Genomic DNA, 17,518 nt, shown 5'->3' with positions numbered 1-17,518 from the left:
TACCATTGGAATTTTACAGGACTGGTTATCTTCTGGGAAAGCTGCAAAACGGAAACAATATTGTGTCTACAGGGTGTTCAGCTAAAGGAGACAATAGAATTTTCTATTGAAGAAAGGAAGGGACTGAACGCAAGTTTTTGTTCCTGAATAACAATAACCCCTGCAGACTTACTAAATTTTTGAACTAGAACGTTTTAGCAGCGGAACAAGAGGAAACTGGACTACAACTTGGAAAGAACAATAGGGGGAGCGTTATTAAAGATTTGATGCTAAATGGTTTAAAAATAATTCTAAAAATAATTATAAAAAGAAAAAGCTAGCAAGGAGTTGGGGGAAAAATGTGATTTATGGACTTTAAAAATTCCAGGCAGACAACATGGATTGGTGGTCAGGGGGAAACTAAACCGGGGACGGGGGGGGGGGGGGAGAAATAGAATCCAAAGGCTTGTCAACTATTTTTTGAATTGGTTTTCTTTTACTTACTATACTCTTTATTCTTTATTTTCTTATATTTCTATTGTGTGGGGTGTCTTTATCACTAAAAAAAAAAAAGGGAAATTGTGGAATGGAAAGGGGGTGGGCCCTGGGGAAAGAACTTTTGTTTTGTTAGTAAGGGTATTGATGGGGATTTTACAAAATTAAATTTAAATTCGACTAATGGTTTAAACAAATTAAGTTTTAATTAGAACTGAGAGCTTGTGGAGCCAACAATATGATAGGGGAATATGGTAGGGGTGGGGGAAAGAGGGAGTCCCGGAAAGTGGGTGTATGAAAATAAGGATTTGAATGTACTTTAATCTTTTCTTTCTGTATTTCTGAAAATCTTAATAAATATTATTTAAAAAAAAAAAAGAAAGGCAAATGACATGTAGCAATTCTAAAATGTTATGTGTATTTTTAAATATACACAAATGCTGTGATACTATTTATGGTTGAAATGCCAACAGTTTTTATTTTTATGCAAGGGAATGTCTTCATAAAGGAATGTGTAGCACTGATGTAGGGAATGTTCTTTGCAAAGGCGTAAGAAAAAAGCGGATTAGAAATCTATTGAGCACTTGGGTTGTCTCAAACCTGTTCCACAACAAACTCATCAAAGACAGTATTAGGCTGTGTTTTTAATCAATAAAATTTTATTGTCCGAGTTATAAATATTCTCCATTTGTTCCCTATTTACAGTTGCAAAATATTTTAAGATATTCTACCATTACCTGTCATTCAGCATCTCTCTATAAATGCCATGAAAACGTCATTATGAAATAAAAATCTCTGTTCTCAGCCCACAAATCCAACACCCAGCCACTCATACACACACACACAAAGGTTAAAAGAGGAAGAAAAAAATATATAGTACAGCAGGCAACATTGCAAATGGTTGCTACACAGTAGCAAGAGAATTGTGTAGAAGGATTGTTGTTGTTTTTCCTGAAAGTCTATAACGGCAAGCTTTTCAGGATGTTTGTGATAGACCAGCGCTGGCCGGAACATTTCTGTAAAACTAACTGAAATCCAAATTCATTATCACTGTTTTCCTGCAGCTCCAGACAACGTTTGGATTTTCTGTTCTGGATTGGACCTCCCTTTAAAAATGAAGAAAGAAAAACACATTTAATCAAAAGTCACCTATCACCACTTCAGTCTCATGATCATTTGGATTTAAGAGTCATTCAGCAGTCAGCCATAAGTGAGTATCCATTGGGGGAACAGTCAGATTGAAACCAAGATTCAATTCGCTGCTCAACCATGAAGATCTATCATGGATCTCAAGAGTATCCTGAGTGCTTCTAGCCAGGAGTATTTTTTAGCATTGCCCACTCATTGTTTTCCCACTGTAAGCTACATAACCTTCCATGTTTCAGCAGGCGCATCCTGCTAATATTAACCTTTGGAATAGCTCAGTCAGTAGAGCATGAGCCTCTTAACTGCAGGGTTGTGGGTTCAAGCCCCACACTGGGCAAAGATTCCTACATTGCAGGAAGTTGGACTAGATGGCCCTCGTGGTCCCTTCCAACTCTACAACTCTATGATTCTTACTGGGTCAAGAGAGTCAGTTCCACATTAGAATACCTAGTCAAGAAGTGGCAATATCACAATGTCGTCGTGAGGATAAAATGGGGTTAGACCTGTGTACACAGCTCCTGGGAAGAAGCGAAGGATATAAACTCTTATAAGCCAATATAGTCTTGTGCAAACTTACTTAAGTGTATGTCCTACTAAGATTCCCAAATAAACCTGCAGTGAGATTATGCTACAAGACACAGAAACTACAAAACCCAGTGTAAATGTCAAAGATGGCAGCAGGTTTAGAAAGAAGCTTCGCAAACACCCAACCTGAGAGTAAATAGCCTTCTGTAGATTTGTCCAACCCTATTCTGCAATACTAAGCATATTATTATTATTATTATTATTATTATTATTATTATTATTGATATCCCGCCCTCCCCAGCCGAAGCTGGGCTCAGAGCGGCTAACAACAATAAAAGTAAGACAGTTTACATAAAATTCAAAATCAAATTAATGGCAACCATTGGGCTAGAGTTCTGTGAGGATTACCAAAGGAGGGGGTCAGGCTGTGCCTTGGCCAAAGGCCTGGTGGAACAGCTCTGTCTTGCAGGCCCTGCGGAAAGATGTCAAGTCCCGCAGGGCCCTAATCTCTTGTGACAGAGTGTTCCACCAGATTGGAGCCACAGCTGAAAAAGCCCTGGCTCTGGTTGAAGCCAGCCTAACCTCCCTGTGGCCCGGGATCTCCAAGATGTTTTTATTTAAAGACCCTAAGGTCCTTCGTAGGACATGTCAGAAGAGGCGGTCCCGTAGGTACGAGGGTCCTAGGCCATATAGGAATTACTTCAGTATAACTAACTGCTGGCTTTTAATTTGCATTTGTAGAATAGCCATTGCTGATTTACTACAACCTGATATCTTTCTGAACCACATCTGTCTTTGCCTAGTTAAGTTTGTATAACCCCCTTCTCCATTCTGTTCTAAGACTCAATTGTATTGAGAAAGCATTTTGAGATTCTTCATATGGAGTGATTCAAAAATGGAATAAAATGTAACAATAGTCATTTCAACAGAAATAGGAAGCTTCTAACAGAAATAAATTCTGTGATATCCTGCCTGTATAAAAATCAACAGCAACCAGATATTACAGCCACTTGGCTGATTTACCACTGTCAAGTAACTGTGCAGTTTTCCACTTCTAGGACTTCACATATTTTCCCCATAATGCTTCTTGTAGCAATGGAAAAATATGCTACATTTGTGAAAAGAAAAGGAGGCTTCTTAAAGTAACACTTTAAAGTAACAAATTAATTAGGGTGGCCAGGTGTCCTACTTTACAGACGAGAGTCCTCTATTTGAAGGACTATCCAGTCCAAGGACAGGATAAAACCTGCACAGTATCTAACAGATCCTCACTCGAATGTCAGCCACTTCCTTCCATATTCTACCTTAAGATTGTGAGATCAGAAGCAGACTGCATGGCATCATCACCAGCCAGCTGGTTTCCTCTCTTCTCTTGCTCTGTAAACTATCTCTAGTCACAAAATTTTAATCCCAAGCAGGGTAGAATCACAAAGGAAAAAGAATCCATTTTCCCACCATTCTGGTTGGGTAACTGGCCTTAAGAAGAGCCTGGCTGGATCTGACCAAGAGTTCAGCATTCCACTTCCCACCAGAGGCCTATGGGAGGCCTAAAAGCAGGAGATGGATGCATTTATTATTATTTTATTGTTTATTGAATTTATATACTGCCCCCTATACCTGGGGGTCCTGCAGGTGTTCTCCAACAACTGGGGTTCAGAGGGTTGTGAATTATGCCAGATGAGCCAATAAAGCAGAATTTGATGTCAATACAACAACAAATAATCCGTTTATTGTGAGGACCATGCCTGTACACAAAAATCAATACTACAATAGTTAAAAATATTAAAATTCATTACATACTATGCTGATGTCAATATATATAAAAACAGTAAGTCTCAAACATTTTTTTTTACATACTCCTAATACAAGATTAGAGCATGACTATTATTTTTCTCTTTAAATGCTAATTACCACCTGCTTTCAAGGTTACGTTTACTCTGAAAGGCTATGAATGACTCCTATAACAAAGGGAGAGATTGAGCTACTTAATCGGGAAAAGAACTATTAATCTTATCCTGACATTGTTGTCCAAACTTAAGACCATCCTATGATTTGTGATTCTGATAAATTCTATTAATTTCAATCTCTTGTTTTTTTTCCCCATCAATGGAGAAAAAATAATATACTTTCTTCCCTTTGCCTTTCTGCTGAATAGAAGTCAGATTCTCAAGGTTGAATTTGAAGTGTTAGTCACTATTAAGACAAAAGCAGCTATGTAGATAAAAGGGATAAAGGGAGATAAAAGCAGGAGTTGTACAAAGATTGGGTACTTAAAAAGGATAATGGCATCCAATTGTGCATAGCATATATTCCTAGTTGAACGATTCATAATAAATAATTTATTGGATTATTTTAACCCCATTCTCTGCTCACTGCATTAGCTGTATCAGCGTTCAGTATATTACAAATCAGTTTTGCACTACTAGACTGAAGTACTGGATTGACTCATGCCCACTGGAGCAGACATGAAGAGGAGATAGGCTGCTCATATATCAGTTATCTAATTCATATATGTCTTGGCTTTGGTTGACTAACTGGAAGACTGCAACTAGTAAGTGGCAAGTCACTGAGTGATTATACTGACCCAACTAATCATTTCACAATTGCAACTATTGCCCCATGATGCAACTATTAGACAATTTCCTAAGATAAGACAGTTTACACATTCAAGATATGAAATGAAAGGCTATAATTAATTATCCTGTGATAAATGTAGCATGAAACATTATTATTACACCACAACAAAATGGCCAGTGAATTACAGGAGGGTGATAGCCAACTGTGGTGTCTTGCTTGTGCAAATGGGACCTACCCTTCCTCTCTCCTGCAGCCCCCTGTGCACCCCAAAACTGGCTCTGGGGTGTTGGCATCCCCTCCAATGCAGATTGGGGGTTGCAGTGAGGAGGAAGGAAAGTCCTGCCAAATCTACTGGAAAGGTGTTGCATCTCTCCCATAATGTTTACCAGTATGGAGTTTGCAACAATCCAGTAAGAAGGGAGCACATTCTATAAGTTATATAACCATATTCAGTGTAAGGTCCTCGGTTTGCTGGATACATCCATGTTCAACAGACAATGTGGTTATACCACATTAAGGATTTGGGTTTTCTTTTCACCTAGGTTTGCTACAGTTTTTGTTGTTATTATTTATTAGATTTATATACCAGCCTTCATCAAAAGATTTCAGGATGGTTGACAGGTTATTCCAGTGTTTATTCTTACTGTGCAAAGCCAATCCTCTTAGAACACCACAGATTCAGTGAATAGGGACAAATTTCACAAAGCTGAGCTTCCCAAAAGGAACCTGCAATATACTGAAAATTCAAAGTGCAAAAACTCTGACCCTGAAAGGAAGGTAGGAGGGGAAACTGTTTATTTTTCTTTCCTTCTTCACCCTCCAGAAAACCTACCCTAGACGACTGAGATATTCTCCACAGTGCAGATCAGGGGAAAGGAGATTTGGCAAAAGTCACCTTGCCTCTCCCTTCCAGAATGGGAGTCTGCATTAGATCAGAGTCCCTACCATGAATGAAAGAGCCACTCAGGACTACTATTCAGAAGTCTATCTCTATAGTAGTTTTCCTGCCAAAGTGCACAAGGCAAGCCATTATACAGCAGTGATCAAAAAATACTTTTTGCTAACCTTTCTGTCCCAATTGTGGGAAACTGTTTTCTTTACTGAGATTCTTGACTTACATAGTGATTTTCTATTTTACAGATTTACAATAATGAAGTATAATGATGAATCCGACTGAATGCTTGTATTAGAATATTCAAAAATGCCCTCAAAATGTGCGTGCATTTATAGTTTTCATTAACATCAACTCTTGCAATCTATTTCCCTTATAATGGGAATGCTAGAGTGGATAACCATTTATATTATTTTTGTGGTACTTAACAACTATTTTATATATGAGCATCTAATACTTTTTTTAATTAAGACATTTTAATAAAGACAATTTAAATCCGGCTGGAAGACAATGGCATATAGCAATGGAAATTAAATACTGAAGGAAAGTTAATAATGCAAGCCCAACTGAGTTTAATAGGGCTGAACTGGATTAAGAACTGGGCTTATCTATTGTTTATTGCGCATTCATTCTGAACTATTTGCATGGAGGTTATTCAACACCTGCTGTTTACTGAACATTTATCCTGCTTTGTTTGGGTGGATTTTCTGTCAACCAATTGCTATCCCACACTTTCTAGTGTATTTTCCAGTCATTTTCTTTAACACAAAAAGTTTGCTTGCTTTTTTTTAATGGGTTTGTTCTGCAGGAGTATCAGAGCGCACTTTAATCCACTAAATTTCTTGGCATGCAATTGATTCTCTCCTGTACATAAGAACATAAAAAGAGCCTGCTGGATCAGACCAATGACCCACATCGTTCAGCATCCTGTTCTCAGCAGACAACCAGAGGCCTGTGCACGCAGGATTTGAGCGCAAAAGCACTTTCCCCTGTGATTTCCAGAAACTAGTGTTCAGAAACATTACTGCTTCCCACTGCAGAGACAGAGCATACCCTGCGTGACTAGTAGCCTTTGACAGTCCTCTCTTTCATGAAATTGTCTACAGTGGTACCTCTGGTTAAGAACTTAATTCGTTCTGGAGGTCTGTTCTTAACCTGAAACTGTTCTTAACCTGAAGCACCACTTTAGCTAATGGGGACCCCTGCTGCTGCTGCGCCACTGGAGCACGATTTCTGTTCTCCTCCTGAAGCAAAGTTCTTAACCTGAGGTAGCAAGTTCCATAGTTCAACTATGCAACAGAGAGGGGAAGACATTAACTACAGCGTATACTGCCTACCCGAAATAAAACCCTTGCTGGAGCCTCACAGAAACCAGGTATTACACCTGCAAAATCGGAGCTTACATTTCTGCAAAATCGGAGCCCCCAATTCTCAATAGAAGCTACATTCCCACTTGAAGCATTAGGAGGTGATGGCTACAACTGTCAATCAATCATAGCTGTCAACTTACAGATTTGAAAATAAGGGACCAGCAGCCTCGAAAATAAGGGATCAGCAGCCAAAATAAGGGATTTTAGTCAACCAGCTCCTTTCCTTTTCCCCATAACAGTCAATCGAAGGAGCCTCCAAAACAAATCCAAAAGCCACCTGTCCCACGAGAGCGCCTTTCCTTTCCCCCCACCATGTGCTCCAGCTCCAGACAGACCTTTTCCCCAGCTAGGGTGAGTGGGCCGTCGATGACGTATTCATCCGATTCCAAGCACAGGTATGTTCAACTTCTGAGCCCTTCCGAGCCAAAGGCAGAAAGCCCAGCCAGCAGCCAAACGAAGACTCAAGCGGTGGTTCCCACAGCGCAGCAACCCGGCAAAGGGGATGCAGCAAGGAAAACCACCGTCACCTCTCCGCTGGGAAGTGCTGAGCAAAGGCAAGTCCCCAGGCAACACGGTCAATTTCATCGGCACAAGGCATGCAAACTCCACCCCCCAGTCGTTCTTAGACTCCTTATTGGGTGAGCAACGCAGCCAAGCAACACAGTTGGAGGCCGGCTGCTTCCTTTGAAACCCGGGAAATTTAAGGGACATCATCAATAAAGTACAGCAGCGGGAAACGGCGCTGGGATAAGGGAGTTTCCCGCCAAATAAGGGGCGGTTGACAGCTATACAATGAATGTGTGTGAACACTTTGCTCCCATGGAAGCAAACTCAGCCATCTTCTTTAAACCTAAAGACTTCAGTGCAGGCAAGAAGTCTGTGTTGACACAAGCACACCCCAAACAATCAGTAGGAGAGAGGAGAGCAAAACATGACTGTCAAAAAGAAAGCTCCATTAAAGCTGGCTGAATATCAAAGGCTTCACTCAGGTTACTTTATACAGTGGTACCTCGGGTTACATATGCTCCAGGTTACAGACTCCGCTAACCCAGAAATAGTACCTCAGGTTAAGAACTTTGCTTCAGGATGAGAACAGAAATCGTGCTCCAGCGGTGCGGCAGCAGCAGGAGGCCCCATTAGCTAAAGTGGTGCTTCAGGTTAAGAACGGACCTCTGGAACGAATTAAGTACTTAACCCGAGGTACCACTGTATTTTAGATGCACTCATAAAATATTGAGAGAGCTGCTAAATAAAAAGCATCAGGGAGAAGGTAATGCTGCTGCTATACTTATTGCTCTCCCAAGGTTTAAAAGAAATTTTAATGCCACTCCTCTCTCCCAGTTAACCTTTTCATCATGAAAACACTCATTTCTATAATCAAACAAGAATCCCAGAACATACAATTCCAGCCTGCAAGAGGATCTGCAGTAGTAGTGATACTTTCAGCAAAGCAAAACAAGATAGCAACTGCCATCTTCTTAAACAGAGATGATCATCCCAAAACATTGCACCAGCAAATCTACCCCTGCATGAAGTAAATCAAAAGTAGAGTGGCATTTCAGTCCTTTTCACACAGCTGGAAACTATGTGGCATAGAAGATTCCTGCACTGCAGGGAGGTGGACTAGATGACCCTTGTGGTCCTTCCAACTGCTCAATTCTTTGAACATGTGGAGGAGCAACAGGACTCTGTTAGCTGCTGTCTGCAGTTCCACTTTCCCTGTGTTCATGGGCTCTTCAGTGGCCTTCCCTGACTTGGTGCCCTCCAGAGGTTTTTGATTACAACTCCCATAATCCCTGACCCTGCCTCTGCTGGCAGGCACTGATGGACGTTGTAGTCAAAAACGTCTGAAACACCAGGCTGTGGGAAGCTGGCATTGAGCTTTTCTGCATGGAAGCTCTCTACATGAATGGAGATCTTTCCTTGTTGTAGGCCAATGGACACATGGAGATCAGGATGGAGACCGTGGTCACAATCTTGCTTCCCTCCAATGTACTCAGTCTACATGGTTTCCACTTGTGGATATGGTCTTTGTAAAGTTGGCCAGAGCTGCAGAATTCAGCTGGAAGCTGGACAATAAAACATGAGCCTTAATTGTTTCTAGTTTTCAGTTTATCTTTTTTCTAACAGCCCCTTCTCCAGCCAAAGAAAAACAACCCAAATCTTGAGCAAACAAGACAAAAAGCAAAGAAGTCAAGTGGAAAAGATGGTAAACATCACTTGGAAAATACTGAACGTAAGCCTCCTTCTTTTACTCTCTCTTTTCAGCATCCCAGTGTTTTTATTGTATTGTTAAACTAAGGAGAGTAGTGAACTATTTCAGCCTGACAGGCCATTTCTGGGGAACAATTATGAACCACAGCAAAAGATGGTGAAATGTGTTAAATTATTTAGGATGAGTGTACCATTTGCCTGGTTACTTAGCAGCTGTATCATGTTACCACAACATCAATTTTGCTTTGTGCTTCTGCTGAGTTTAGTTAACATTTAGACCACTCAATGTGGTGCATCCCAACAGGGCATAATTATGCTCAGAGGGTCCTTTAATAACTACCAAGCAGTGCTAGCAATGCAGGGAGATGAATGGGAAGAAGTGCTGTGACAGAAATGTTAAGTAGAGGCATCAGCAATACTTCTTTGGACCTCAGAACCATATACCTTCTAACAGGTGTCGCTGGGCATCTAAAAGGACGTATGGTGGAAAATTAAGTGCTCAGCTGAAGGATTTTAATGTGCCATGAACAAAACTGGGGGGGGGGGGGATGGAGAAGCAATTTCAACAAACAGTCTTGAAAACAAGTACATTCACATAATTTAGGGAGGCTGGTATATGTTTTCTCCAATGAAAACACAATTTCCCCTCTCCCCAATTTAAATGAAATTGAATTGTTGGGGTGTGCTGAGACTTTAGCTGCCTGAATAAACTGGAAACAGATACATAAATTAGAGTTAAGTAATTCACATCTTACTAACCTTTTAGATTTGAGATTGAAAATAAGCATGCAGATTAGGGTGATAAAAGTTCCTCATTCCCGAGGATGCTCAGCTGTCATGGGGTTGTCTGTAGACTTCCAGTAACAGAAGCATTTTGCCTCTGAAGATCAGTTGTTATTGCACCAATATGTATCCTAATTGTGGCTTCCACAAGCTGGTCACTGTGAGAACAGAAGGCTTGGCTAGGTGTAATAAGACTTTTCAAAGTTATAAAAGAAATACATAATGGCTTTTATGAGTGGAGGAGTTAAAAACAAACAGCAAAAGCCTCTGAGCCTGGGACATGTCGCTATCAAGAGCATACATTAATTTGGCCCAAGACACTCCCTAGAGGAAGGGGTGGAGGAGGGAAAAATATCACACTACACGTTATCTTGTTTTCTGTAAACTATGTTTTTCATTGATGGATAAATCATCTGCTTTCAGTAGCCATTCTTGAATTGTTGGGGTGTGTTGAGACTTTAAACTCCATAAACGTATTTCTTTGGGCAACCAGAGCAGCTTGTGATATAAATGCCCTGTGTCCTTCCTTGCCTTGAGGGCCCATATAATCTGTATACAGCCTTATATCAGACTGCTGGAATGTGAAAGCTCATACAGCACTTAGAACAGTGTTATAATTTTGAATAAAATACTTATCAAAATGTACTGTACATAGTTCTCAATTCTGTTTCTCAAGCATTTTACATGGGAATTGTTCTACATATATCAAATGCTGCTGAGAATGCCTTTCAGTCTCTGGATGTATTTATGCACTTGCTGGCACTAGAGGACAAAAAGCCATTTTTGAATTCTGTCTACATCCTAGTCATCACAGGTTCTTCACTTGACATACAATGAAGCAAAGAACCAATGTAAGACCACTGGAAATGAGCACCTACCAAGGGGGAGGGTAGCTCTAATGCCCTTACTGCCTGGAATACACACGTGGCAAAAGCAGTCAGGTAACAACTAGGTTGTCTCAGCTGGTCAGTGGGCAAGCACTTCCACGATGCTGAATTTAACTTCCCCTGACTCAACACATGTCTTATGTTGCCATAAGAACATAAAAAGGATCCTGCTGATCAAGCCAAAGGCCCACATAACCTAGCATTCTGTTCTCACAGCAGCTAATTGGATGCCTATGGGAAGCCCACAAGTAGGTTCTGACTCTAAGAGGACTCTCCCTACTTCTGATTCCCAGCAACTGGTATTCAGAGGCCTATTGCCTCTGGCAGTGGAGGTAGACATAAAGTTCTTCAGGCTACATTCTCTCTTGATTGCTGCTTATGCACAACCTCTTTCAACCCGATACTGCCACACTTGAAAATGGCCTAAGAACATGCTTTCAATATTGGCAGTCATGGTTTGGGAGTGCATGGATTACAATACACTCAATTTATACACACACACACTCACTCACACTCGTACCTCGGTTCTCAAATGCCCTGTGACTTGAATGTTTTGGCTGCTGAACGCTACAAACCTGGAAGTGAGTGTTCCAGTTTGCGAACTTTTCTTGGAAGCTGAACGTCCGACGTGGTTTCCGATTGAGTGCAGGAAGCTCCTACAGCCAACTGGAAGCTACACCTTGGTTTTCAAACATTTTTGGAAGTTGAACAGACTTCCAGAATGGATTCCATTCAAGAACTAAGGTACGACTGTATATATAGAGAGAGACGGGGGGGGGGGGGGTAAAGGACCCCTGGAAATGCAATGCTGTTGCCATTTAAACTGTTAAATACTGTATTTTTTGCTCTATAAGACACACCAAACCACAAGACGCACCTAGTTTTTGGAGGAGGAAAACAAGAAAAAAAATATATCTCAGAAAAATAATAATCTTAGAAGCCAGAACAGCAAGAGGGATCGCTGCGCAGTGAAAGCAGCAATCCCTCTTGTTGTTCTGGCTTCTAGGATATCTGCGCAGCCTGCATTCTCTCCATACGATGCACACACATTTCCCCTTTTTAGGAGGGAAAAAGTGAGTCTTATAGAGCAAAAAATACGGTAATTGTTTCCAAGGAATTTGTTTCAGCGGAAACTAATCTACAGTAGTACCTCTGGTTACGTACTTAATTTGTTCCGGAGGTCCGTTCTTAACCTGAAACTGTTCTTAATCTGAGGCACCACTTTAGCTAATGGGGCCTCCCGCTGCCGCCGCCGCACGATTTCTGTTCTCATCCTGAAACAAAGTTCTTAACCCGAGGTACTATTTCTGGGTTAGCAGAGTCTGTAACCTGAAGCGTATGTAACCTGAAGCGTATGTAACCAGAGGTACCACTAGCTATATTTACACCCACATGGCTTTGGGTTGATACAGGTGGAGAGTTTGGGAGAGTGTGTGTGCAGCTCTGTTTTTAGGACCTAGTTTATAATGCAACATTTTTTGGTTTTTTAAAAAATATATTCTTACAATAAATGCAATAACAAGACTGCAACACATCTCCTTTGGCCTTCCCTCCAAATGCTGTGTTAGGGCTTGTTTCACAGACCTTTTCCAGCTTTCTTGGAACCCAGTACCACTAGAACTTCACTACCTAAATGACTCCGTAATGGTAGTCAAAAGCTTCCCAGGTGATTAGGCCTTTATATGTCCTTTCCAAATGCTAGGAGAAGAAGCTGAATTTAACAATAATGAATAGCATGGAAAGGGAAACTAGGATTTGGAAGGCCACTGAAAGTTGTTTGGCGCTTTGTTATTGTTGTTGGCTTGAGCTTTAACTCCACTGGAAAGTTTGGTGTAGCAGGATATTTAAAGCACTCTGTTTTCATACAGGCACTCAAAACAATTTACTTCACTGTGATTTCACATAGGCCATAAGTACTACTCTCAAGTTTATAGTTTCATTCAGGATGGCAGCACTGCCTTACCCTGTGCATTTTCACAATGTTGTAAATGTTAAAATATGATTAGTTGAGCATTCTTACAAAGAGATTTTTTTCATTTTCTCAGAGAGGCATACTCGTTTTGCTAGATGAAATGGAAGCAAGTACAATACAATGTGCAAACATCTCTCGGAGTCCTTGATTACTCTCATTAGTTTCCTTGTAGCTTACAGCATGCAAACCTACTTTGCATCACATTATGTGTTCTGAAACAACAACACTTTAATCACACTGGGTATTAGCAAAACAATCCTTTCTGAACAGCATGCCTTTAATTATTCCTTTGCCTCTTATCATCAGGAGACAAAGAAAGGAGCTTCATCTTCCCTTCTTCAGAGCTTTGTCCGTGGGTGTTAGGAGGAGTGTTTTGTGACATCTGTTTTAACTTGCAGCGTTATTTCATGGACACCACCACTTGTAAAGATGGTGACAAGCATTCAAAAGGGATGCCACTATGCATATCCATACACAAATTTGACCTCCCTCCCAAGTTATCCAGTCTTCTCTCTGGTGTCTCCCTAAGTGTTCTATAAGTTGGGATCTTTTTTTGGTTTGCGGGGGGGGGGGGGGAGCATTCCGTCATAGAAACCAAAAACGGAGAACCTCATTTCTACTGGCCAAATATGACTGTTGAGGCCTCTCTATTCAACCCTTGGGACTGTTCCCAGCTTGCTTCCTCACCAGCCCTGATCCATGCCCTCCTGAAATGCTTTTGCTTTGCTGGAATATGTCCTTGAACTGTGATAGTGTCTCTTGCTTTTCTGGATGGAAGAGGAAAAGAAGTTTTGGGGAGGGCATGTAGAAACCTCTGGCTTCCATGTGACTAGAATGAAGCTTATTATACCAAGTTATGAGACATTTGTCGGGCCCCACCCACTTTTAATCTGGCCCCACCCACTACTGGCAAGCTGTCCATGAGGGAATGCATACCTTGCTATGAAAATGGTACCCTATCCCTGGTTTAAGCCTTCATACCTGCAGTCTGAAGTAACACCGTCCAGAGGCAGAAGCTTCCCATCTCATCTACCATTTGCTTTTCAAAGTAACACAGCCATTCTTATTTGCAGAGCTGAGAAGTCATTCATAATTCAGTGAAAGCTGCAAACTCGTGTTTTGTTTTGAAATAAAAATAAAAATCACCTGAGTAAATTGCCAGTAAAGCTTCATCCTTTTGGCTTTGGCATAACTGCATTCAATTAGTCGGGGTCTGCTGTTCACATCTACCAGGCATCTGTTGTCATCATCATCAATGGTAGGACTTAGAACACCCACATGGAACTGCTGGTTACCTGTGTAATAGACGTTCTGCAATGAGAAAACAGAACACATTCAGGGCTTTGAAGACGCAGGCAACATTTCTATCAGAAACCAATGGCAATAGTTAATGCATGGAGCTGAACTGAATCTCACACCATGCTTCAGCAAGTTTTCAAAATATCATTTGTGGAGTTATCAAACAGGGCTGAGAGAAGGCAGATCAAGCTACCTGCTTGGTAGGACAATATAGTTCATGCACACTGTGGTAAGTTACCTAGGTATTACCATCTGTATTCTTCATCTTAATTTAATGTATGTAGTGCAGGATTTTACAGGTTAACAATAAAAGTAAGCAAGATACAACGGATAGAGCATAAATCAATGCACAGCGTGAATTTAACAGAAAAGTTTAAAAGACTTGATGCTTCACCTGGTGCTGAAAATACCATAAAGAAGGTAGTTGGTGGGCCTTTCTAGAGAAGCTATTCCATAGTAGATGTGCTACTACCAAAAATACCCTCTTCTTGTTAGCTACCCACTGAACTTCACTGTCTTAATTGGAAAGCAAGAACTAGAACATCTATCTTTTTGTGTTTTGTACAGAGCATAGGTTTTTAGATATCATCTATTTAATGGTGTTGGGGGGGGGGGGTCTGGAGAATATTTTCGGACAAGAAGGACCTATACAAAAGGGATGTGCTCCACTTGAATCAGGATAGAGTAACAGAATTGTCTAGAAATAGACCACTTGCGCTTACTATCAAAAAGGTGCAAGATCGGTTTTATAATCATTCAGATGGGGGAGGAAAATCCTAGGCACTGAGAAAGCAGGGGCACAATTCAGAGGGGCCAAGGCACCATAGGTAAAACATTTGGTGATAGGCACTGTGTATATGTGTGTATATTCTGCAATGTATACACACAAGCCAAATTGTTGAAGCTGGAGTACTTGAATTTCAGAGTGCTAAATTGACTAAAGCAATTGCACCAGAACGATACAAAATACAGAATGGAGGCTGAGATTTGCTCTAGAAACACAGTGATGAGAAATGACCTGGCCTTGGATTCACTTTATGCCATATATGATCTTCAAGACTGGTTGATAATTGTTGAACCTATTAACAAAAAGGAGACCTTTGAATCTCTTGGTGAAAGTCTTTTACGTGGCTCTGAGAAGTCTCTGTTGACATTGAGACGATAATATGTTCTTCTGCTCTGACTCAACTGACATCTCACTCTGGATCTCAACAGATGGCACTCCTGGCACCTTCATACCATAGAGACTGCTAACAATCACACTTGTCTCTCTCTTTCAAAGGCACAAGTTGTCTAACTAGATCAGGCTTCAAGAAGCATCCAAGCATGTGGGCAGTGCTGAAGATAACGATTGTGTGATCTTATTGTTGCTCCACCATTAAATGTTAATCACCAAAAACGGATGATGTGTGAGTCTTCACATGCCATATGGATTTGTGTTTTAGAAAAGTTTGAGGGAAATGCCTTCTCGTGGGTCTTGATAGCACTTCTAGGTATCTGTTTATTATTGATGCTGTGTATAATTGACATATTTGTACATGCAGCAGTGAGTACTTTGTCGTAAAATATTAAGCACAAAGGAGGAGGAAGAAAGAGCACACATAAAATAGTTGAGGGCTCTGCAGATCAGGACAAGGATTTGTGTTTACTGCAGCAAATTCTTGGAGTAGATATGGAGTAAATGGCAGCATATAAAAGGTGAGTAGGGTATTAGGACAGATTAATACAGAAGTTAATTTCAGATCAGAAGGAGCTGTAAAAAGCTCACTTCTATCATTCATTCATGCTGCTTTTGCAGATAATTGTGATTATTTGGGTTCATATGACTTCATCTATGGTCTCTCTTATACTTCCTCCATATCAAAAATATTTGCAAGCTCTTGTCAACAACCTAATAAAGAATGATAGAAGTGAGCTTTTTACAGCTCCTTCTGATCTGTAATTAACTTCTGTATTAATCTGTCCTAATACCCTACTCACATTTTATATGCTGCCGTTTACTCCATATCTACTCCAAGAATTTGTGATGTGCTGATATAAATGGAGGGTGGCTTTTTTTTATCAAGACAAGATTAATAAAGATTTTTTTAAAGTAGTAGGTTAAAATATGTATGCAAGCAGAGCAGTTATAGTGCCCTGGCAAAGTTTTTGGACAGATTATTGAATGCTCAAGTGTGTAAAGCAGATACTTTTGCAGAGAAAGAGAGGACTGAATGTAGGAGTGCAATGATTTGGAGATTAAACAACAAGAAGAAATCAGATTCCTTTTTATGGCTTGCTTATTCATTATAGAGGAAGGAAAGGAAAAATACCAGCAGAAGCTTTGGGCTGTTACATATTAGTATTTGTTATTTCACCACTAACAAGATAAAACAAATAGATTCTGACTGTATTTCTACATCCAGTTAAATCATTTGGTTTGGGGCTAAGGGTTATATTCAGCTAAGTCATACACAGAGTAGCTCCACTGAAATAAATCATTTAGTTAGATACAACCCTAAATGTACTTAAATTCATGCTAGCTTGTGGTTTGCATGACACAAAACTCTTCTGGGACACAATAGATTCCATTCAACAAATGCACAATTGTACAGTAGTAAATCAGAAGTCAAAGAGAATCCGTTCCGGAAGTCCGTTCGACTTCCAAAATGTTTGACTTCCAAAGCTTCTGATTGGCTGCAGGAAGCTCCGGAAGTCGCGGAAGCCCTGTTGGACGTTTGGTTTCCAAAAGAACGTTCAAAAACTGGAAAACCCACTTCCTGTTTTCAATTGTTCGGGAGCTGGAATGTTTGACTCCCAAGACGTTCGTTAGCCAAGGTACTATTGGTTCACTAATTCATTGCGGGGGGGGGGGGTACTTTCTGCTTTCTAACCACATTTTAAAATTTTGGCTCTCCAATTCAGAAATCTTATAAACATGTGCATGGAGGTTCTCACTGCCATGGACTTGTCCAATAATTCATTTGCTGAGTATTTATAAAATGCTTCCCCCCAGATCTTTCAAGTCATTTATCTAAGGCCACTAAATAAACACACGTTACACTTTCCCCAGTTTATTGTTCATTTGCTTAACTTCTACTTATCTAGCCTAGCTAGATTAACCGTCCTGAGACCCCCAGGTATAGGGTGGTATATAAACTCAATCAATCAATAGCTTTGAAAGAAACATGAAGGAATGCACACCCAGTGGGATGCCTCTACTGCCCCTTCACATGATAGCCTACATGGTTTCATAACACCTGAATAGGGCTTAAATTAACCCTAAATGTGAAATTATGTTTCACTTTCTTATCACCCCACCCCAAGTTTTAAGGTTAGGGTGGAAATAAAGTGTACCATTTTTATTTTTTTTCAGGGGAAAGCGCGAACGCAGTCCCCC

At 40.5% G+C, this 17,518-nt stretch overlaps 1 protein-coding gene across 1 annotated transcript in view; it reads right to left on the bottom strand.

Annotated features, from left to right (window-relative positions):
* Positions 1–1,111: 1,111 nt before the first annotated feature.
* GALNT18 (polypeptide N-acetylgalactosaminyltransferase 18) overlaps positions 1,112–17,518 on the bottom strand; it is a 258,857-nt gene continuing 242,450 nt past the window's right edge. The window contains exons 10-11 of the mRNA XM_083725220.1: positions 13,987–14,151; positions 1,112–1,580 (exon numbers count right to left, since the gene is read on the bottom strand). Coding sequence (XP_083581346.1) covers positions 1,434–1,580; positions 13,987–14,151 — 312 coding nt within the window. The 3' untranslated portion in view covers positions 1,112–1,433. The remainder of the gene's footprint in view (positions 1,581–13,986; positions 14,152–17,518) is intronic.

This window comes from Podarcis gaigeae (assembly GCF_964106915.1).
Source record: "Podarcis gaigeae genome assembly, chromosome: 1".
Taxonomy (NCBI): Eukaryota; Metazoa; Chordata; class Lepidosauria; order Squamata; family Lacertidae; genus Podarcis; species Podarcis gaigeae.
The sequence above is the reverse complement of the archived record's forward strand: the minus strand, read 5'-3'. Positions and strand labels throughout refer to the sequence as shown.